This window comes from Labeo rohita, chromosome 10, assembly GCF_022985175.1.
Source record: "Labeo rohita strain BAU-BD-2019 chromosome 10, IGBB_LRoh.1.0, whole genome shotgun sequence".
Lineage (NCBI taxonomy): Eukaryota > Metazoa > Chordata > Actinopteri > Cypriniformes > Cyprinidae > Labeo > Labeo rohita.
Genome location: NC_066878.1, coordinates 5779835 through 5803337, shown reverse-complemented (window position 1 = coordinate 5803337; position 23503 = coordinate 5779835). Strand labels below are relative to the sequence as shown.

Here is a 23503-nt window from a genome sequence, read left to right as displayed (position 1 = left end):
ATGTGTGGGACCCAAAGGATTTTTCTGAAGAACAGCGGGCAGTTTAACTGTTCAGGACAAACAAGGGACTCATAAACAACTATAACTAAACAAACAAACAAAATAAAATGTAAATGATATATATATATTTTTTTAATTTAAAAATGTTAAAAAAAATTTAATTCACCATTTACATTTCAGATTTTTAACATGTATGTTTAAAAGATTACTATTTTTAATATTATAAAATGTAATTTCTTTCAGTGGTGGAAAATCTGAATTTTCAGAATCACATGACCCTTCAAAAATCATTCTAATAATAAAAACAGTTGTGATTCTTATTAGTTTAGTGCTTAATATTTGTAATATTTTTATACAGGATTCTTTGGTGAACAGAACCTTAAAAAAAGCATTTAGACGTTTTTTTTAAAATCTATATTATATTGTATGTAATATTATGTGTCTTTACTGTCTCTTTTGACTAGTGAATTGAAAAGAAAAAAAAAAAAAAAATCAAATTTACCAATCAAATAAATAAAACAACTATGCTGACCCAAACTCTTGAATGGTAGTATAATGGTGCGCTAATTTTCTTCTTTTTAGTAAACAAAATAACCTTTGAATGAAACGATATGAAATAAATGAAATAAAACCTAACATGAAGAAAGAAAGAAAGAAAGAAAGAGAATTTAGTTAGGCCTTTCCCAGTGCAAGATTCATTCATCACTGGCTGCATTAATATCAGTAATTTCAGTTGGGTTTGAAATACAGCAGCCATCTGTTATCTTAGAATAACTGGTGAATGCTTTATTACTGACTGGGTGGGCATGTACAGTCCTAATGGATGAGGTGTAACACACTTCCCAGGCTTGAAGGAAACTCAGCTTATTAAGCCTGATGACTTATGGAAAACAAATCGCTCCTAAGATAACAGCGAAAACGCGCACCCGCGTTGCGATGCAATTACACGGTGCGCTATTACATAAAGCTGTTGAGGCAAACCAAATAATCAGTCTTTTTCCCCGAAATTCCACACGTCAGGTGCAGCAGTGGGATGTAATGGGATGTAATCTCTTCATCTAGACTAGTTGAGTCCAGTAGTCCGTTAATCCGTTTTTCCCTCCCTCAGCCATAAATCAATTCTGTATTCGGGTCTGCAGGCTTCGTTCCCATACCTCAGAGAGCTTAGGGTGGTCCCTATATTAGAGCAGCCCGTTTATGCTTTGCCAAAAACAATTCTGTGGTTTATATGTGACAAATAAATCGGGTTAAAAAGTGCTACTTTTTTTAGTTGGGAGACAACGCGTAACCCTTTTGAAATGGCACCTAAATGTATTAAAATATAAACCACATTTACGTAGTCACACAGAGTGGCTCTTAGTACAGTAATAACCAACATATGTTTGCGAAAATCGCATTTTGATTTCCTCTATAGGAAAATGAAAATTACCAGTGCATTGAGTGAACTTTCATAGGGCTAAAAGACAGAAAACAAGATTCATTATGCAGTCCACCAGAGCAAACTTCCTTGAAATGGAAAGCGGATGCCGTCTGGCTTGGGAGAGATGGAGAGCTGGTTAAAGAGCTGATCAGTTCCAGGTCTTCTCTTGTCCCCAGTGATGTTGGTTTGGCGGCGAAGCTAGGGGGATCAGGGTTCACGGCTACGCAAACAAACACGGCGTAACGCTGGTTTGGATGGACTCACTGAGCCTGGTTTGTGAAGATGAGGCTTTTTATGGAGGGTCGACAGGAGAAGGGCTCTCATTGTGCGAGGGACGGCGCGTACGCATCCAGCTCACCGCGCGGAGCTGACTCACTCACCGCAGGCAGGTCTGCCGGACAGGGAGGATGGATTCTGGGATAGCCTGGGAATAGTTCAAGCTATATATGCCGTTCTCGTGGGACTTCTCTCTCACACCCGTCAACTCCCACTTTATTTACTTGTCTGATCTTAATTAAAAGGAGGGAGAGTAAATAAGTAAAAGACGACCAGTCAGCCTTTTTGACTCAATGGGCTGCCTTCAATGGTAAACTGAGTTGGGATTTAGGAGGGTGTTTCTTCAGCTACGACCACTTTTGGCCCTGTGGACTATTTTCATACTCTTATTTAAAGGGATAGTTTGCACAAAAATTAAAATTTTGCAAGACCTTTGTTCATCTTCGCAACAAATTAAGATATTTCTGATGAAATCCATAAGCTTTCTGACCCTGCATAGACAGCAACCGACACGTTCAAGGTCTAAAAAGGTAGTAAGGGCGTTGTTCAAATAGCCCATGTGACATTAGTGGTTCAAGCATAATGTTATGAAGCTATGAGAATAATTTTACTTAATTTCTTGTGAGTTTTTAACATTCACATGGACTATTTTAATGATGTCCTTACTACCTTTCTGGGCCTTGAATGTGTCAGTTGCATCACTGTCAATGCAGGGTCAGAAAGCTGTCAAATTTTCTTACAAATATTTTAATTTGTGTTCTGAAGATGAATGAAGGTGAACTACCCCTTTAAAATGTCACTAACATCCAACAAGGTCTGTACATACATTTCATAATTTATTCTGAAAGTTATAAACATTTCAAACAAATCTCACATTACGATTATACGTATGTATAATCACATTTAGTGGTGGTAACAGATGATTTGTTGTCATTCCATTTTTGGAATAAAATGGGTGATTCTTTTCTCTCACTAAGGCTACATTCACAACTAGCATTCTATGCATCCAAAATACAAACAATTAAATTAGACTGATATACTTTTTGCATAATGTGACCATTTCTGTTTGGAAATTATGCAAGGAATGTAGGACAGATGAAAGAATGGAAGAAAGAAAAAAGTATCAATAAATAAATGAATGCATACAGTTTAAAAATGAGGAATTTAAAATTCATTTAAACTATATATAATATAAAAATAAATAAAAAAATTTTAAACTATATTTTAATTATCAATGAAGAGTTTGGATTTTTTTGCATTTATTTGATCAAAAATAGGGCTATCATAATTGCAATAAATCGTGATTAATATATAATATATAAATACAAGTATATATATTTAAAAAAGTATATATATATATTTAAAAAAAAAAAAAAAAAAAAATATATATATATATATATATATATATATATATATATATATACACATACATACAAGAAACTTTTATTTTGAATGTGATTAATTGCGATTAATCACAATTAATCTCTTGACAGCCCTATATATATATATTAATTATATTAATTATATGTATATGTATATGTATGTATATATGTGTAAAGCCCTAAAAAAAAAAAAAAAAAAAAACCAACAACAACGAAAAAAATTATATTTAAAAAAAAAAATAAATAAATAATAATAATAATAATAATAATAATAATAATATATAATATAATTATAATATAATAATATAATTATATATATATATATATATATATATATATATATATATATATATATATATATATATATATATATATATATATATATATATATATATATATATATATATATATATATATATATATATATATATATATATATATATATATATTATTATTATATATTATTATTATATTATTATATACACATATTTAAGAAACTTTTATTTTGGATGGGATTAACCGTGATCAACCTCGAAAATTTTCGATGTGAAAATCTCGATTAATCACACTCAAAATTAAAATATGTGTTCATGTATTATATGTGTGTGTACTGTATATATTTATTATGTAAATAAATAAATAAATGAAAAAAAAAATTCTATATATATATATATATATATATATACATATATATATACATATATATATACATATATACATATATATATATATATATATATATATATTATTATATTATATATATATTTTTTTTTTTCATTTATTTATTTAATGTGTTTCTATTTATACACAGTACACACATAAAATACATGAACACACATTTTAATTTTGGGTGTGATTAATCGAGATTTTCGCATTGAATATATATATATATATATATATATATATATATTTATATATACATATACACACACACACACAAATCGCAATTAATCATTTGTCAGACTTAAAGAAATACAAACATTTTTCTCTACTAAAAAATTATTTAAAAAGGTGATTTATTTCTGTGGTGGAAAGCATCACACCATCCTTCAGAAATCACTCTAATATTAAGTGATTAGAAACATTTTTTATAATTACAATAGAACACGGCTGTGCTGCTCACTACTTTAGTGGAAACTGTTTTTTTGAAGGTCTCTTTTTCTCTGTGTTTGGGCTCATCTTGAGATGAGTGACCCCTGATGGCAATCACATTCACTGCTGTGTTGATCTTTCTTTCACAGAACAAGTAAATCAACCAAGATAAAAGCACAGTCATGGGAAATTTGCATTGAAACAGGAAAAGTTAAGAGCTGGGGAAAAAAAATGAAAAGGGAGAGGAAACGTGAATGAAGGACATATGAAAAAGGAATTAAAACGTGAGGTAGAGGGGGTGGGGAAAAAAAAAAAGAACTGAGCAAATCACTCATAGACGAACACGTACAAGAAAATACCACCACATCTAACAGAGAGTCATTCCCGGCTCACACTCTGAGGTTAAGTACACAGTCTGATGGAGGTAAATGCTGAATGTGACATATGGAAATTCCTGCTTAATATACACAAATAAAGCCACTTAACCTTAGCGATTAATCACGCTGAAACGATTTCGTTCACAAAGCGCCGTTGTGAACTCGCTAACGCTCGCATTAAGGAAAACATTCACACAGGATGTTAGGTATGTAATAGTAGTAGTTAACTTCTCATTCAGAAACCCCTGGCCTTTTACTACATGTGCGATACAGTGAATGAAAATGCGAGTGTTGGCATGCATATCTCCTCTCTCACCTAAAGTTCATATGGTTTCAATCTCAGAAAAGTCATGTTAGATAACAGTCAGGACACTAATGGCAACCAAGAATCTCTCACCTCTTTATAGCTAGAGTTCATGTGCACCTGAGAGTCTTTAGGGAACCTAACATATTGTACACATAAGCTGCACATGGGAGGTTTGAAAATGCATGTGACTATTTGTACCACAAGCATTAAAGCAAAATTACATCAATTGTGTCTAGAGCGTACTGTCAGTGTAGCGATTTTGGAAGCACAGCCCACAGAGAAGCTGCTTTTTAAACCAATCAGCTTTCTCTCTGCATGACCGATTGCAAAATGTATGCTGGTAAATCTTTCATATGAATTTTTTGCCCACAAAAATACAAAGAAATGTGCCAATAACACTTCTGGACAATAGCGTAGGACCTCCTACTCACATATCAATCGTTGCATTAAAACAACACTTTATTTATTTATTTTTTAACATTGTCAGTTATGCGTCGCTGAACAGGAAGTGTTTCATCACCAGGTAATGTTTTATAACCAAAATATTAATATTTTGCTTATCTAAGTTTAACCAGTATCATTACTATGAATAAAAAAAAAGCTACATGAAAATATTTTTGACAACTCGAATAAAAACAAAAAATAATAACTGGAAAAAAACTAAAGTTAAACTAAAATACATACAAACAAACAAACAAATAAACAAACAAATAAATAAATAAAAATGGTTACAAATTAATTGTACTTTTATATAAAACTAACAGAAAAAAAACTGAAAAAAAATTATCATTCATTATCATTTGGTTCTCAAGTGTAAACAATTATGTCGTTTTTTTTTAATGTTTCAACAATAAAAACAACAACAACAACAACAACAACAAAAACATCAACAATAAATTAAAAAAATATATATAAAACAGTTTATAAATACATAAAGATTATTTTAGTTTTAGATAAAACTAACTTTTATTTTAATATGATACCATAATAGTTTTTATTAATATTCTGAATCAGTTTTACCAAAAAACTAAACAAAATAAATAAATCAATAATTAACAAACTAAAACAAAAAAATAATATAACTAGGAAAAACTAAAATGAAACTAAAACACATACATTCAAATAAATAAATAATGACTACAAATTAATTTTGTTTTAGATAACACTAACTGAAAAATACTAAAAAATACTAAAAAAGATAAGCTGAAAAATATATCATTCATCGTCATTTGGTTCTCAAGTGTAAACTACTGTTATTTTAATGAGATATCAATATAGTTTTTATTAATATTTTGAATAAACTGTTATTTGTATATTTTCTGTTTTAATTTTAATTTAAAAATGCTGTTGTGTTTTTGTCATATTTACTAGTTTTTGTTTTTTAATATAAATCTATATAATTTTTATTGATTTTTATTTCAGTTTTAGTTTAATAAATTAAGTTATTTTAGTAAATTAAAATTAGAAATGTCGTCCCAGCTAATAGAAAAAAATGGTTTTATTTTATTTTATTTCACAGATTTTATTACAAATGTAAAAAATAAAAACGTGTTTTAATTTTAGAATGAGTTTTCAGTAACTAGAATAGCGGAATCACAGGCTGACTCTCAGTACCTACAAGCTTAAAAGCTCCAAAAGCTTTGAATGAATAAGCGCAACCAATGTCTCCTTATCAAAAAGTACAATCATAAGCACACCAAAATATTCGTATTAGTATTAGAAAGAGATTTAGATCTGGTCATCCAGCAGTACTGATACTGCCAGGTTTCCTGGCTTTGCAAAGAACAGGGCACAATGCTAGACTTTCATCATTCCCACTCCAAATTCCCCAATAATCTTCAACCCTCTCTGAGTTAAATTCCCAGCACTGCCCTTCCTGCTGAGCCCCTGGCCAAATAAGATAGCTTGCTAGCTTGGCAACTGAGCGCTAATAGTAATATTTCTTTCACCGTTCTGTTTATGCGAGGTAATCTGTCCTTGGAGTGCTGCTCTGCTTCAAGACAATCAACTGACTCACTGAGCTCCATTTACTGAGGTTTGGTCACTTCAGTGCTTCTGCCCTCTAGGGGAAGACGAACCATTTAGACAGCACACAAAAAACACACATATACATGTTAAATACTTGGAAATGATTCCGAACACATTTTGACCCTAATGCTTGTGTCCAAATCTCCAAACCAGCATTGTGGATGATCCATATGAAAGATATTAAACAACAGCAGCCCATGAGTGTTTGTTCTGCTGCCAACAAAACCAAAATTTAAAACATAATGGCTATTAAAGCCAAATTCACAGCATTCCAGATGTTGTTGTGACAGTTGAAGGAAGTCTCAGCAGCGGCCTAATGAATTAAATACTCTTGTTATTGAACTTGAATGGAAAAGATCAAGTGAAAATGTCTTTTGTTTTTCTTTTCTGTTTGTCGTTGTATTCGAAGCCAAGGGAAGTAAACTAGCCAGGAATGACTACCTAAAAATTACAGCTTTCACCTCAGTTCGAAGACCTTGCTGGCGAACATGCTCTATAATGCAAAAAACACAAAAACACGCACACAAAAACTACCTCTCACTAATATCTTGTGTTCAAATAAGTCACGTAAGGTTGTGATTTGAGGATAATTTTGCAGTTGGCTTGTCTGTGGGTTGTTGGAACAACTAGTCTACGGAAGCCCTTTATAATGACGCAGGTTTAGGGTCACGAGACACCAATGAGATGAATTTCTTAGAAGCCATTCACACAGAACACGTTTTTTCTGAAGTGTTTGAGCTTGGATTTAATGTATTTTGCAATATTTGACAAAATATTGAGAAAACTGCCTTTAAAGTTGCCCAAACAAAGGTCTTATCAATGCATATAACTAATAAAAAATTAAGTTTTGATATATTTACAGTAGGAAATTTACAAAATGTGTTCATGAAACATGATCTTTACTTAAAGGAGAACTCCTCATCCAGAACAACAATTCACAAATAATTTACTCACCCCCTTGTCATCCAAGATGTTAATGTCTTTCTGTCTACAGTCTTGAAGAAATTATAGTTTTTGAGGAAAACATTTCAGGATTTTTCTCCATATAATGGAGTTGATTGGTGCCCTGATTTTGAACTTCCAATATGTAGTTTAAGTGCAGCTTCAAAGGGCTCTAAACAATCCCAGCCGAGGAAGAAGGGTCTTATCTAGCGAAACAATCTTTCATTTTTTTCGGAAAATAATTTTTTTTAATACTTTTCAAGCACAAAAGCTTGTGTAGCACAGGCTCTGGGATGCGCGTTCACGACGCTACATACTACTGAATCATGTCGAAAGGTCACGCAGAACGTAGGTGGAACTACAGACCCAGTGTTTACAAAGCGAAAGTGCAAAGACTAAGAAAGTGCAAGTAAGTTTGTAAATGCTGTTTACAAACAAAAAGGTACAATGATGTCCTCCTCTCAAGCTGTGGGAGAAAATAGTTTTTGGCCATACTCAGTACACAGACAATGAACTTACACATGATTCGTATTAGTGATGGGAAGTTCAGATCATTTTACCGACTCAGACTTTTGAGTCTCGTTCAGCAAAATCAACACTTTTTTTTTTTTTTGTCATTTTGTTCATTTTAGCAAAACATAATTAAAATGTTACGTGTTACTTCCCTAACACATCTACTGCTTACACAAACGTTGATCACACTACAAACAAGACAAAACTATAATGCTATAAGAAACAGAAAAGATTCATTCATTGTTTACCTGGGTCTTTAGTCAATGATTAGCTCACCTCACCTCTTATCTGACAAGTTTTCGGGTTTGAGTTGTTCGTTCATCATGTGACAGCCCCATAAGATGAACGAACGACTCGAAAAACCCGAAGACTCGAAACAGGGAAAATAATGGTGAACAAATTCCAGTACAGAACCTAATAGGATGTTGCGCATACGCAACTGAACGAATCACTCTTCTTCGCGAGTCACATTAAAGATCCGTTCAAAATGAAAGAATCGTTCAATAACGACCCATTACTAATTCGTAACTTCGTGGACACGCATCCCAGAGCCTGTGCTACACGAGCTTTTGTGCTTAAAAAGTATACTAATTTTTATTTTTCGAAAAAATGACTGATCATTTCGCTGGATAAGACCCTTATTCCTCTGCTAGAGCCCTTTGAAGCTGATTTTAAACTGCATTTTGGAAGTGCAAAATCGGGGTACCAAAGTCCTGAAATGTTTTCCTCAAAAACCATAATTTCTTTACGACTGAAGACAGAAAGACATGAACATCTTGGATGACAAGGGGGTGAGTAAATTATTTGTAAATTGTTGTTCTGGAAGTGGACTTCTTCTTTAATATTCTGATGACTTTTGGCATTGAAGAAAAATCAATCATTTTAACCCACATAATATATTTTTGGCTATTGCTGCAAATATACCCGTGTGACTTATGACTGGTTTTGTGGTCTAGAGTCACATATTTGATTCAAGGCCTCTTAATTGTCAACATGATCAAAACTTTGCCTAAGAACTTTCAGTTTAATTCGAGAAACATTCAGGTCATACACAGGTGTCTTTTTACTGTGTAATCTTGGTAAACATGGGAATAACTATCATGATTCCTCTATTCAATTCGAGTGATCTATTATAAAAGTGGTGCGTTCCATGAACGAGAATCCATGAAATGCATTATTAGAAAGTTTTCTAAGGCTGCATGATATATTAAACCCATTTAAAAATCATGAAGCATAATATTGTTGTGAATTCACAAACGCTGATTCAATTAAATAAACATGCGATGCAGGTTTAGTATGTGCTTTAAATATTTAAATGCGTGTAGATTATGTGCGCCACAGAGCGGCTCCGTTTACAGTAAATGCTGCTCCACACAAACTATTATCATTTACATGTGTGAAGCGTCTCAAACTCGATCTCTGCATATTGCTGTGAGTCTTTCGTTCATCTGGGAATGCCATTTCATCAGATTTGTGAGGTAAATCATTTACTAACCTATGCAAACACAGGAGAAAACATTAGTATCTTACATTAGAGTTTACACGTTTTGATGTCCACATATTCAAGAAATTACAGTGGCTGCAGCATTTCTGTTGTAAAGAAATGGCCAAATATTAAAGATTAAGTGGACAATTAAATGTTTAGTCAATATTAAACAAGGATTAGATCACGCAGGAAAGAGTAAAATCATTTGTCAGGCTGTTGACGCCCTCTGCAGTCATTTGTTAAAATAATCTATTGTTTATAATACATTATATATTTGCACAGCTTTGTTCAACGAAACCATACGATTACTTGCTTTTGACACTATAACTGAAACAATTATTATTGCCTCATTGCTATTATATATGTATTTTAAGTCATTTTAAAGCCTATTGTTTGCTTAGGTCTATCTTTATTACCTCAAAAAATATATATTATTACCCAACTACACTGTAAAAAACAATTTGTTGAGTCAACTTAAAATAATTTGTGACTTGGCTGCCTTAAAATTTTAAGTTCAGTCAACTCAAAAAAAGTTTATTCAGCTTGAAATGTTAAATTATACTTAAGTGACAACTTAGATATTTGGGTTGATTCAACTTAAAATTTTAAGACAGCTGGGTTACTTACCCATCTGTTAAGTTTAGCAAACACAAATATCTAAGCTGTTACTTAGTACAACTTAACATTTCAAATTGACTAAACTTATTTGAGTTGACTCAACTTAAAATTTTAAGGCAGCAGGGTAACAAATTATTTTAAGCGGTCTCAACAAATTGTGTTTTTTTTATTTTTTACAGTGTACTCGATTAATTGTCAGAATAATCGACTGATTACTCGATTACCAAAATAACCTTTAGTAACAACCATAATTATTCCATTGCATTATATATTTTGCCCACCACAATAAAAACTACAGAGTTGTGAGCATAAAACTAAGCATTAATAGAGTGGCAACTTAATATATGGTAATATGTTTTTAATATTGTGTCTAAAAGTTCAATAAACTGTTTCATTTTAAAAGATTAGAAAAACATTGCATTTTTTTAAACATTCCACTGCCCTGCATCTCCTTTTAACATAAAAAAAATGTTTATTTCATTGAACCAGCTTCTTTAAAATGTGATTATGTTCATCTGACAATAAAAATAGTAAAAAGCAGCACTTCCATTATGCAAAAATTAGTGCTGGGCAACGAATAATCGCGATTGATCATGATTAATATCATGACATCATGACATAACATATTTTTCTTAAATATATACATGCATGTGTGTGTTTATATATACATAATAAATACACACAGTACACACAGACTTTTATTTTGGATGCGATTAATCACGATTAATCATTGATCAGCACTAGCGAAAATACTTATATAGTACAAAAGATATTCAACAAACCCAACAATATTGCACAAAACTATCAAAGCACACACAAAAAAAGTACTGTTGTTAAAATGTACGGTTGATGGTGGAAAATTTGTTATAAAAGCTCAGGTTTTATGGCTACAGCGGCATATTTATTTTTTTTTTTTTAAAGAGGACAGATTTAAAGACTCAACATCTCTAAAAAAACTGTAAGCGTGCTGACAGTCTCACAGCATGCTAAAACACAGCACGTTGTCAGCACACAAAAAACTAAAAAAATTATTCCTTTTAAAGCAAAAATGAATACAAAAGCAACTAGTTGTCCATTCAGATTCACCTCTTGTTGCAATAGTGCAAACTACAGAGAAAACAAATATAAAAAGCCTTTGAAAGCTTTTATCACTATGTTCTCAACTCATCTATCACAGACAAAAGTGCCCTGGCGAAACCCCGCTGGCCACCTGACATTCTTCTCCCTTCCTCCCATGACAAGAGGACTAAATAAAAACAACATCCAGTCAGAGCGCTGCTTCAAAGCAACTAAAACACCCCTCCTTTCTTTCTCCCTCCTGCTTGCTTGGATCGTTTTCAAACACACACAATTTAATAAAAGATAGACGTTTAATCTCCTCCATTCCAGAACAAGAGCACCGCTGTGAAACCCGATCTCTGCTTAGTCTCAGCAGCCGGACACACAGAGCCACCGCGGCTACGGCTAACGAACGGAACGCATTAAAGACGAGAAGGACGGACGAGAAAAAAACGAGTGATGAAGGCACGGACCACAAAAACAAAATAACAAACAGGATTTCACTTGCTAGTTATTCGCAAATCACATTAGGTAGGAAAAGCCAAGGTCAATTTTATGATATTTAGGGGTCGGCGAAGCAGCTTAGTCTTATTTGGCGTATCGGGAAAGACGCGGACAGCGGGCCTAGCCGCTGGGAAGCTAAAAGAAGAGGAAATTACAAGTAGCGTGACTCAAGGGCACCGCGTCATGCATTCTCCGGACAGTTCCTCTCCCAAACTGGAACACATGTGCGAACGGACGCAGAGGCCCAAACGTGAAATGGGTTACAGCTCATCTGTTTTGCTACGTAGCCATGTTAACTAACATTAAAAGCCCAATCGGTAGAGTTCAACCGACTCAAATGCTTCAAAATGTTGAGTTCACTGAGCTCATATGGATCGTCTTGACTAGGGGTGAGAGGCTTCACAAACAATGAGCTTAAAAAGCGATTGAACGTGGTCAACGTACTGAGATAAGCTCCATTAACTTGCCCTACAGAGAAACACTGACAAGGTTAATGAAGATTTCTGGCAAAGGTGCAAAGCATTACATTCGTTCTGATTAAGCGGAAGTGGAATGGAAATGGTGGGCGACAGGCAGTATGAAGAACAAGCTGCGGAGGGCATCTTGCAGTCAGACTACAAATGGAGGCATAGATCAAACATGACAGATATATGAGTTTTCCCCTCAGAGTTGGCTAAGCTTACACATCACTCTATAGCATGCACAGCTACGGTTTTGTTCTTGCAACGTGCGTGCCGCTCGCGTGGGTCAGAGACGGAGCGATTCGGTCGACCTCCTTGCAGCCTATTCTGTATTTTTCATCTCCTTCTTAAGTTGGGGCAACAGCTGGAGCGCAGGAGGCTTGGATTCCACTCCCAGAGTCACAGAGGCATGTTAATCTTGCACTTAACCAGGCGAACTGATTAAATTCATGCTGTATAATTGTGACCAAAGCCTAAAATTATAATTGGATTGGAGCTATGACTCATGAAAGTCATTTTGTATGACGTTAATGCAAGTGATTACAGAGTACAAGGTACATCAGTTATAGAACCACAGATGTGGAAATTTTAGAGCAAAATCTCAATGTAGAGATGTTTTAAAGGGATCATCGGATGCAAAATTCAGTTTTACATTGTTTGAACATAAATCTTTGTTGGCAGTGTGTGTACACAACCACCCTATAATGATAAAAATCCACCCAGTGGTATTTTTTTTTAATTCCTATAATTAATATGCCCTTTTTCAAATCAAGATTCTGTGCTTCTTGGCTATGTGACGTCACACAGACCAAGGCCGCTCCCACGATAGTTGATTGACAAGACCGTCTTACCTTAGACCTGCCCTCAGTGGGCTGTGAACAGTCCAACCACCATTGTTTCAATGTCGGAACAGGATTAGACAAGAATGTCTCCCAAGCGATTGAGGTGTTTTGTTGTTGGATGTAATAATGAACATAGCAATAATGATGTGCTAAAACTTCGCAGCTAAAGTAAACAGTACCACTCGTCACCCCACAGAGGACAGCAGAGCTCATTAGCATTTAAAGCAACATGCAACAAAACAGGTTGCTGTGACAAGAGCTGATTTTCACAAGGTAAAAAGGGTGTTTTACACTACCATTGAGAAATTTTAACCAAAGCATGGGATAGACTTTTCATTAAGACTCTAAAGAATCATATCAGCTTGTGAAAAATGGGCATCCGATGACCCCTTTAAGGGATTCTCAACTTTTTGATGGCAAGGACCACCAAACAAATAATGAGATACCCAATATTTTTTTTACAAAACTACTTTTTTTGATTTGTCAACATTGAGAAAGTAAAATGTAACAAAATTCAAAAACATTTATATTTTTATTCAGCAAGGATACCTTAGATTGATCAAAAGTGACGGTAAAGACTATTGAAAATGTTTTACATATTGATAATATTTCTAGAGCGCCACATTAGCACATTTCAATGATTGTGGAAGATCATCTGACGCTGTAAAGGCTGAAAAATCTACTTTAGCATCACAGAAATATATCAAATTTCTAAATATAAAATAAATAAATAAAAATATAAATAAATAAGTGCTGTCAAATGATTAATCGCATCCAAAATCAAAGTTTTTGTTTACATAATATACAGTATGTGCGTCTAGTGTGTATATTTATTATGTATATATAAATTTACACACATACTGTATATATTTTCAAAATATTTACATGTATATATTTCTAATTAATATTATATATAAATATTTTTAATATATAAACATAAATTTTTTCTTAAATATATAAATGCATGTGTGTGTATTAATATTTACATAATAAATATACACAGAACAAACACAAAATATGTAAACAATAACTTTTGCTTTAGATGCGATTAATCATGATTAATCACAATTAATCATTTGACAGCACTAAAATAAATATATAAATAATTGAAAATATAAAATATTTACAATTGTAACAATATTTTCCAATATTACTGTATTTTTGATCAAATAAAATGCAGCCATGCTGAGCATTTATGTGCAACAACACGAAAAATTGTACCGAAGTCAAAATTTTGAATGGTAATGTATATCCAAAAAGTTAAAAAAATAAAATGATAATTTTTAAAATTGTATTTTAAAATAACCCAAAACAGCCCTAAAAATACACTTAGTATTTTATGCATTAATTTATTTATTTTTTTCACATTTTCACATAAAATTTTAACCCTAACCCTAACCCTACTTGAGGCCACCTGGAAGTTACTGACCTTTTGGGCAACATCCTGTGTAATTAGTCAGTTAGCCATCTTGATTTGTACAGTGGGACATGTTGAGATTCTTACCTGGGCGATGTTTTTGTTGAGCAAATAGACGCCGTATTCAAACTGGAAACGCTCTCCTCTGGGGTAAAGAGGGAACCTGCAAACAAGAGCAGCAAAGAGGCATCATGAGAAAGAGTCTCAGCGCTCACCTCTGAACCATTACACATGGTTCCCATATTAAACACAAAGCAAAGAACATTTTTTATGAGGTCGTAATCAGTTCATAACTTTGTGCAGGACAACCTCACACCAAACAACACAAAACAGCAGGTCATCTGGATAAACAGCTAACCAAAAGACTAAAGCCTGAAACTAATAACTATTTATAAACCAACGTTCAGAGACAGGAATCTTTCAGTGTTTTAGGGTATTTATGTCCTGTGAAGTTAACCGAGCAATGATGATGCCTTAAATTCTTCACAAACTCCACAAGGCAACAGGCCTTTTCTGACGTAAGACATTTCAGCAGATGTTAAGAGACCGCCTGGAGCTCTGGAGGTCTGGTTCTGATCCGCTTCTCAAATGCATGTCTGAAACACAATCTATTATCCATTAAAATCATCATTCTGGCTTGTTTCTTTCGGTCAGTTCTCATTTAAACCACAAGCGTAATCATGATTCAGAAATGGCCGAGCGGCACACAATATCAATGTCTACATCAGAGCGATGTATAATGAACTAACCAGTCAAGATTCGCAACAGATGAACACGCCGGTCTATTATTGTAATTCAGAAGGGTGCACATTGAAGCGTTTACTGAGAATTTAGGACTTCAGAAAAAGCTTTTATTATAAAAATTGTGCCAATACAATAGGGTGCACGTTCCAGAGATCACTGGAAGTCTGTGATGTGGACAACACTCATCTTTAGCGGATCCATTCATATTGAAGCAATACATCAAAATAAATATTGATTGTTAGCCAATAAAGTATGAACAAGAACTAAATTTGCACTTCGAAGAAAGAAATATAAGTGTTTGCAATGCAAAAAGTAGTATTAAAAAGTAGTATTAAGTACAATTAAACTTCAGCTTAGGCTTAAACTTAGGCTTAGGCTTAATGTCATTCAAATAAAATAAAATAAAATAAAATAAAATAAATACAATTAAAAATAAGAACAATAAAAAAAAAAAAATCTTAATAGAAACAAGAACTAGATTTACATATAAGTCATAGCAAGCCATTGGAATAACAGCATTAAATTTAATAACAACAAAATAAAATGAAAAATTATGTTAAATGAAATTTAAATAAAATAAAATAAAATAAAACATTTCCATAAGAAAATATAAGCACTTGCAAGCCACCAAAACAGTATTAAGTACAGTATTAAAGTAAACTTTAGGCTTTGGTGTAATGTTAAAAAACTAAACTATAATAAAATAAACTAAAATATACAAAAATAAAATAAAATAAAAATAAGAATAATAAATAACAATTAAATTAAAAGAAACAAGAACTACATTTACAAGGAAATATAAGAGCCACTAAAATGATAGCATTAAAGTTTAATAATGTTTACGTACTCTCAGGCTTTAGGCTTTGGTTTAATTTCATTAAAAAAAAATTAAAATAAAATAATAAAAAATAAAATAAAATAAAATAAAAATAAGTTAAAAAATAAAAATTTTATGAACAAAAACCCCTAGATTTACAAGGAAATATAAGTGATTGCAAGCCACTAAAATAATAGAATTAAAGTCTAATAGTGTTAAAGTTCTAAAAACAAAATAAAATATAACAGTAAAAAAAAAAACTAAGTACACTTTGGTTTTAGGCTTTGGTCTAATGCAAAAAAATAAATAAAAATAAACAAATAAAATAAAAAGTTGATGTTGAAAGTGTCAAAAAACAGAAAGGTAAAAGATGTGCCTTTTTTTTAAAATGCTGATTGTAACAGTAACAGTAAAAAGGGTCATTTCAAGCTTCAATCTTACATTTTTTAAGTAGTACAACATTTACCCAAAAATATTTTTAATATAATTTATAGAAAAGTGTGGAAAAGAACAAAAACAGAATGTATGAGGAAGATCAAGATTATCCAATTGTGTCAGCAGTTTATCCTCTGAGTTTAGCAATGGACACGATTCAAAAATACACAGACCTCCTGAACCGAACATCCTATTAGTTTTATTGGAGAACACGGCCTGAAAAAACCCAGTTGGAAAGTCCCTCTGAGAAAACTTAGTATGGGAAAGGTTCAATAACCAGACAAAAAGACATCTCGTGAATACTCTGCACCTCCTCGAAGCTGCTCCAACTAACACCTGACAACTTCAGCCTCCTAATATCAGAGTACGACATTACTGCCCTGTTATTACGAGCTTACAGGGAGGGAGAGAAAGAGCGAGAGACGCACAGAACAAGAAGAGGACAGAAAAGCCTCCAGCTTAACCACCTGTGATCAACAAAAACATCACCACTTTAACCACAAAGCTCTCCTGACAGCGCTGTCAGGCTTGTTAAAACACTGCGTGTGTGTGTTTTCAAGACTCCGTACCTGAGGAATGCAGCTATAAGAGTCGCACGATTGTGAACGTAAAGTCATTCATCATTTATTTGCACCAAACAGCTCAGCAGGAGAGGCCGTGGACTGCAAACCAGTCTGGGGGTCATACACTTTAGCCTACGGGCGGCGGACACCTACAAGCCAGAGGTGTGAGTGATCTTCCGGAAGTTGTTCTGTAATCCGTGAGGCCTTTTTGTCAGTAGCACCTGGAACTCGTGCTTTTAATCGCGGAAGAGTGGAGACAGACCCAGCAATCCCCTCAACTTCCTGTCTTAACAATTCTGCCCCTTTTACACACACACTCTCACATACTTCCCGTCTGACCCGTAAGACCCACGGGGGCATAATCTTGAAGCAGGTGCACACTTAAAACCCTCAACGGACTGAACACTCACAAACGCACACACTTCAACATGTCATCCATGTCACTTTGAGTGTAAAAGAGCAGAACAAGGTACAGTGGTGCATCGCATTCCTCACCGCCTTGCCAGACGATATTTGTCGCACAAGTCAAAAATGTACTGTTAAAGGGATAGTTCACCTAAAAATGAAAATTATCCCATGATTTACATATCCTCAAGCCATCCTAGGTGTATATGACTTTCTTCTCTCAAACAAATAAAACTGGAACTATACTAAAAAATGTCCTGGCTCTTCCAAGCTTTATAATGCCAGTGAATGGGTGTTGAGATTTTGAAGCCCAATAAAGTGCATCAATCCATCACAAAAGTACTCCACATGGCTCTGGGGTGATAATAAAGGCCTTCTGAAATGAATCAATGTATTTGTATAAGAAAAAAATATGCTTATTTATAACTTTTCTTCTAGGGATATACTTTACTTTTCATGATGGATGGATGTACTTTATTGGACTTCAAAGTCTCAACACCCATTCACTGCCATTATAAAACTTGGAAGAGCCAGGACATTTTTAATACAGCTCCGACTATTCATTTGAAAGAGGATAAAAAAAAGTCATGTACACCTAGGATGGCTAAAGGGTGAGTACATCATGGGGTAAATTTCATTTTTGGGTGAACTATCAGTTTAAGAGAGAGGAAAAAAAAAAACCTGGGCCAACTTTCAACTTCAAATAATTTAACTCCAATAATGTAATTTAAAACTTACTGTTAAATAAATTGAAAAATAAATGTGTAATGATGTAAACTCAGTAAATAAAACGAAACATTTACAGACATAAACACTACAAACATGTATTTCCATTTCCTTAAGTATTCAGAACAGAACAGAAAAGACAAATAAGTATAGTATGATATGAAATATAGCGTTAGTATGATTAACAAGTTACTAGCATGTTGCTAACATGTTTCTAGCATGTTTAACATGTTAAAATGATGATTAGCAAGTTATCATGTTTCTAAGATAAGTAACTAGCATGTTTCTCATGTGATTAGCATGTTACTAGCATGTTGTTAGTATGATTTGCATGTTACTAGCCTGTTGCTAGCATGATTATCACGTTAGTAACATGTTAGCATGGTTAACATGTTAATAGCATGTTTTATCATGTTGTTAGCATGATTAACAAGTTACTGGCATGTTTCTAGCATGATTATCATGTTATTCCCTCACGAAAATTAACCATGGGTTTACTACAGTAACAGTGTAGTAACTACACTTGGTGCACTGATCAGCATTTGTATACCCTGGTGAAAAAAACAGCATATGCTGGTAGGTGTGTTTTGATGCTGGAATGCTGGTTAGGTAGGTTTTGATGCTGGTTTATGCTGGTCCTTTGCTGGTTTATGCTGGTCCTTGACAAGCAACATGACCAGCAAAAACCAGCATAGACCAGCTTAAACCAGCATCAAAAAATACCTAACCAGCATATGCTGTTTTTTTCACCAGGGTAACCATAGTTTTACTACAAATGCCATGGTTAAACTATGGTTACTGTAAAAAGACCATGTTTTATTTGGGGTTACCATGGTTTAACTATAGTAACCATGGTTTTTTGGTTTTATTTGTAGTAAAGCCATGGTTAATTTTCGTAAGGACTGGCATGTTCCCTGGTGAAAAAAACAGCATACGCTGGTAGGTATGTTTTGATGCTGGGATGCTTTTTGGTTTGTTTTGTTTAAACATACCTTCCCGCATATGCTGTTTTTTTTCACCAGGGTTGCTAGTATGATTTGCATGTTACTAGAATGTTTCTAGCATTAACAACAAGTTGCTAGCATGTTTTTAGCATTTTGCAACATGCGTTTCTAACATAGTATCATAGCAAGCTTAACAAGTTACTAGCATCTTTCTAGCATGATAACCAAGTTACTAGCATGTTGCTAACATGATTAACATGTTACTAGCATGATTAACAAATTACTAACATAATTCTAACATGATTAACCTGTTAGCATGTTTCTAACATAATTAGCATGTTATTAAAGCGTTGCTAGTATGATTAGCAAGATTTTCTAACATTATTAACCTGTTATAAGCATGTTTCTAGTATGATTAGCAAGTTATTAGCATGTTTCTAGCATGATTAACATGCTGCTAGTATGTTTCTAGCATAATTAGCCTGTTATAAGTATGTTTCTAGTATGATGAGCAAGTTATTGGCATGTTTCTAACATGATTAGCAGGTTATTAGAACGCTTCAAACATGATTAGCATGCTGCTAGCATGTTTCTAGTATAATTACTCTGTTAAAAGCATGTTTCTAGTATGATGAGCAAGTTATTAGCATGTTTCTAATATGACTAGCATGCTGCTAGCATGTTTCTAGTATAATTACTCTGTTAAAAGCATGTTTCTAGTATGATGAGCAAGTTATTAGCATGTTTCTAACATGATTAGCATGCTGCTAGCATGTTTCTAGTATAATTAACCTGTTATAAGCATGTTTCTAAAATGATTAGCAAGTTATTAGCATGTTTCTAATATGACTAGCATGCTGCTAGCATGTTTCTAGTATAATTACTCTGTTAAAAGCATGTTTCTAGCATGATTAGCAAGTTATTAGCATGTTTCTAACATGATTAGCATGCTGCTAGCATGTTTCTAGTATAATTAACCTGTTATAAGCATGTTTCTAAAATGATTAGCAAGTTATTAGCATGTTTCTAACATGATTAACATGCTGCTAGCATGTTTCTAGTATAATTACTCTGTTAAAAGCATGTTTCTAGTATGATGAGCAAGTTATTGGCATGTTTCTAATATGACTAGCATGCTGCTAGCATGTTTCTAGTATAATTAACCTGTTATAAGCATGTTTCTAAAATGATTAGCAAGTTATTAGCATGTTTCTAACATGATTAGCATGCTGCTAGCATGTTTCTAGTATGATGAGCAAGTTATTGGCATGTTTCTAATATGACTAGCATGCTGCTAGCATGTTTCTAGTATACTTAACCTGTTATAAGCATGTTTCTAAAATGATTAGTATGATTAGTTATTAGCATGTTTCTAACATGATTAGCATGCTATAATTACATGTTAGCATGTTTCTAGTATAATTACTCTGTTAAAAGCATGTTTCTAGTATGATTAGCATGTTATTAGCATGTTTCTAACATGATTAGCATGCTGCATGTTTCTAGCATGTTTCTAGTATAATTAACCTGTTATAAGCATGTTTCTAGTATGATGAGCAAGTTATTGGCATGTTTCTAACATGATTAACATGCTGCTAGCATGTTTCTAGTATAATTACTCTGTTAAAAGCATGTTTCTAGTATGATTAGCAAGTTATTGGCATGTTTCTAACATGATTAGCATGCTGCTAGCATGTTTCTAGTATAATTAACCTGTTATAAGCATGTTTCTAAAATGATTAGCAAGTTATTAGCATGTTTCTAACATGATTAACATGCTGCTAGCATGTTTCTAGTATAATTACTCTGTTAAAAGCATGTTTCTAGTATGATTAGCAAGTTATTGGCATGTTTCTAACATGATTAGCATGCTGCTAGCATGTTTCTAGTATAATTAACCTGTTATAAGCATGTTTCTAGTATGATGAGCAAGTTATTGGCATGTTTCTAACATGATTAACATGCTGCTAGCATGTTTCTAGTATAATTAACCTGTTATAAGCATGTTTCTAAAATGATTAGCAAGTTATTAGCATGTTTCTAATATGACTAGCATGCTGCTAGCATGTTTCTAGTATAATTACTCTGTTAAAAGCATGTTTCTAGTATGATTAGCAAGTTATTAGCATGTTTCTAGCATGATTAACACGCTGCTAGTATGCTTCTAGCATAATTAGCCTGTTATAAGCATGTTTCTAGTATGATTAGCAAAATATTAGCATGTTTCTAACATGATTATCATGCTATTAGCATGTTTTTAATGTGAGTTAAAACCAGCTGGTTGATTTACAGTAGAGTCTTTCATTTAGTAATGGGACTACAGTGGTTGCAATTAATGTTTTTGATTCATTGTAAAGAATCAGCTCATTAAAGTAATTTTTTTGTGATTCGGACTGCACTGGTTGTACGGTATGGTTTTAATTCGCTAAAAGAACTGGCTCATAAAAGTAATCTGTTTGCGAGTCAGATTACACTGGTTGCGCTGTACTGTATGTGCTTGACTCATATGACTAATTTATTCATTCATTTGTTCACACTCATTTAGATTCATTCGTTCTGTAATGGGATTACACTGGCTCATAAGAGTGATTCTTTCTGCTGTTTGGTTTTTAATCACTAAACAGAATTGGCTCAGGAGAGTAATTCGTGAATCAGACTACACTGGTTGCACTGTATGTATTTGGTTCACTAAAATGAATCGACTGAGTCGTTCGCTCGGGAATTGTACTTAACTCTCTGCGCTGTATGTTTTTAATTCACCAAAAAGAACCGACTCATTCGTATGGGAATTGGACTACACAAATTGTGCTGTATGTGTCACGCTGTAGATTTAATAGCAGCGTTGCATCACAACTAAATGAGAAGTGCAAGAGTATTTCAGTACAGTATTCTGGCTCAAATTGTGCAAGACCCAGAATCGAACATCGCTTGGTTGCCAATCATATCCTCGCAAGCCACATCTTACCACATTCCATAGAAACAACCACAGCAAGCCAGCCAAAAATCACTCGCACACACATACACATACACACAACATATGCAGGCGTACACACACACAGTCACCTAACAGTGATTAATGAGCGCTCTCCGGTGTGTGTGTGAGATCATACTGCTGTGACTCTGGTTCACAGAGCGCCAGGAATTCCTCAAGGGAATGTCCAGTCAAATATATTATAACAGAGCAACAGGGGGCAGGAAGAGAGTATGTGTGTGTGTGAGCATGTGTATGTAGATATGTGAAAAAGTGTGTTCGGGTAACAGGACAGAGAGGGAGAGAAATGGAGAGGAAATGAGAGTGGTTTTATCACTATTGAAAATGTGAAGGATTACAGTGAGACCTGGAGAAATGTTCACTCTCACTCTCACATGGCAGGATAACACTTACATTCACCCCACACCTCACAAAATGTCACACAAAACAAGGCACACCGCAAATGGCTGGATATCAGGTTTACAGTGACCCATATTACTGAACCGGGCTGAACCACTGACTAGAGTACCGAAAGATGATTTAACTGAATGTTACTTTACATCCTGCCCATAAAATAATCATAGCACACTATTTTCGATTACAAGTCACACTAGTTTTAAAATCTTGAATTACATACATAATTTTAAAAATTTGGGGGATTTTTTTAGGTTTTTTTTTTTTTTTTAGGTTTTTAGGTTTTTAGATGAACAAAAAAACAATGGATTCAAGTTGTGAAAAATCTCTTTAAATTTTTCTAAATATTTTTATCATATAAGCTAAAAAAATGTATTCAAAACATTTTAAAATCGTAATATTGTTTGTTCAGAACCTACTTCGTACTAGTTAAAAAAAAAAAAAAAAATTTAAAATCTTGGGAAAAGATAAATTTGTATAATTTGTTTTGATTAAAAAAAAATAAATTATATATATATATATATATATATATATATATATATATAGTTGTGAAAAAAATCTCTTTAATTTTTTTTTAATATTTCAGTTGTACTTAAAAATGTATTCAAATTCAAACAATTTAAAATCTTAATATTGTTTTAAAAATTAAAAAAATGTAAATTGGTAATAATTGTAAGAAACTGCTTACAATTAAAACAAAACAAAATGTGTTTTAAATAAGCAATGTATTCAAGTTATGAAAAAAATCTTTTGTAATATT

At 33.2% G+C, this 23503-nt stretch overlaps 1 protein-coding gene across 3 annotated transcripts in view; it reads right to left on the bottom strand.

The window, feature by feature from the left end:
• Positions 1-23503, bottom strand: part of uvrag (UV radiation resistance associated gene) — a 155711-nt gene that overhangs the window by 44616 nt on the left and 87592 nt on the right. For all 3 annotated transcript variants that reach the window (XM_051120918.1, XM_051120919.1, XM_051120920.1), the window contains exon 13: positions 14812-14887. In XM_051120918.1, the coding sequence (XP_050976875.1) occupies positions 14812-14887 (76 nt within the window). The remainder of the gene's footprint in view (positions 1-14811; positions 14888-23503) is intronic.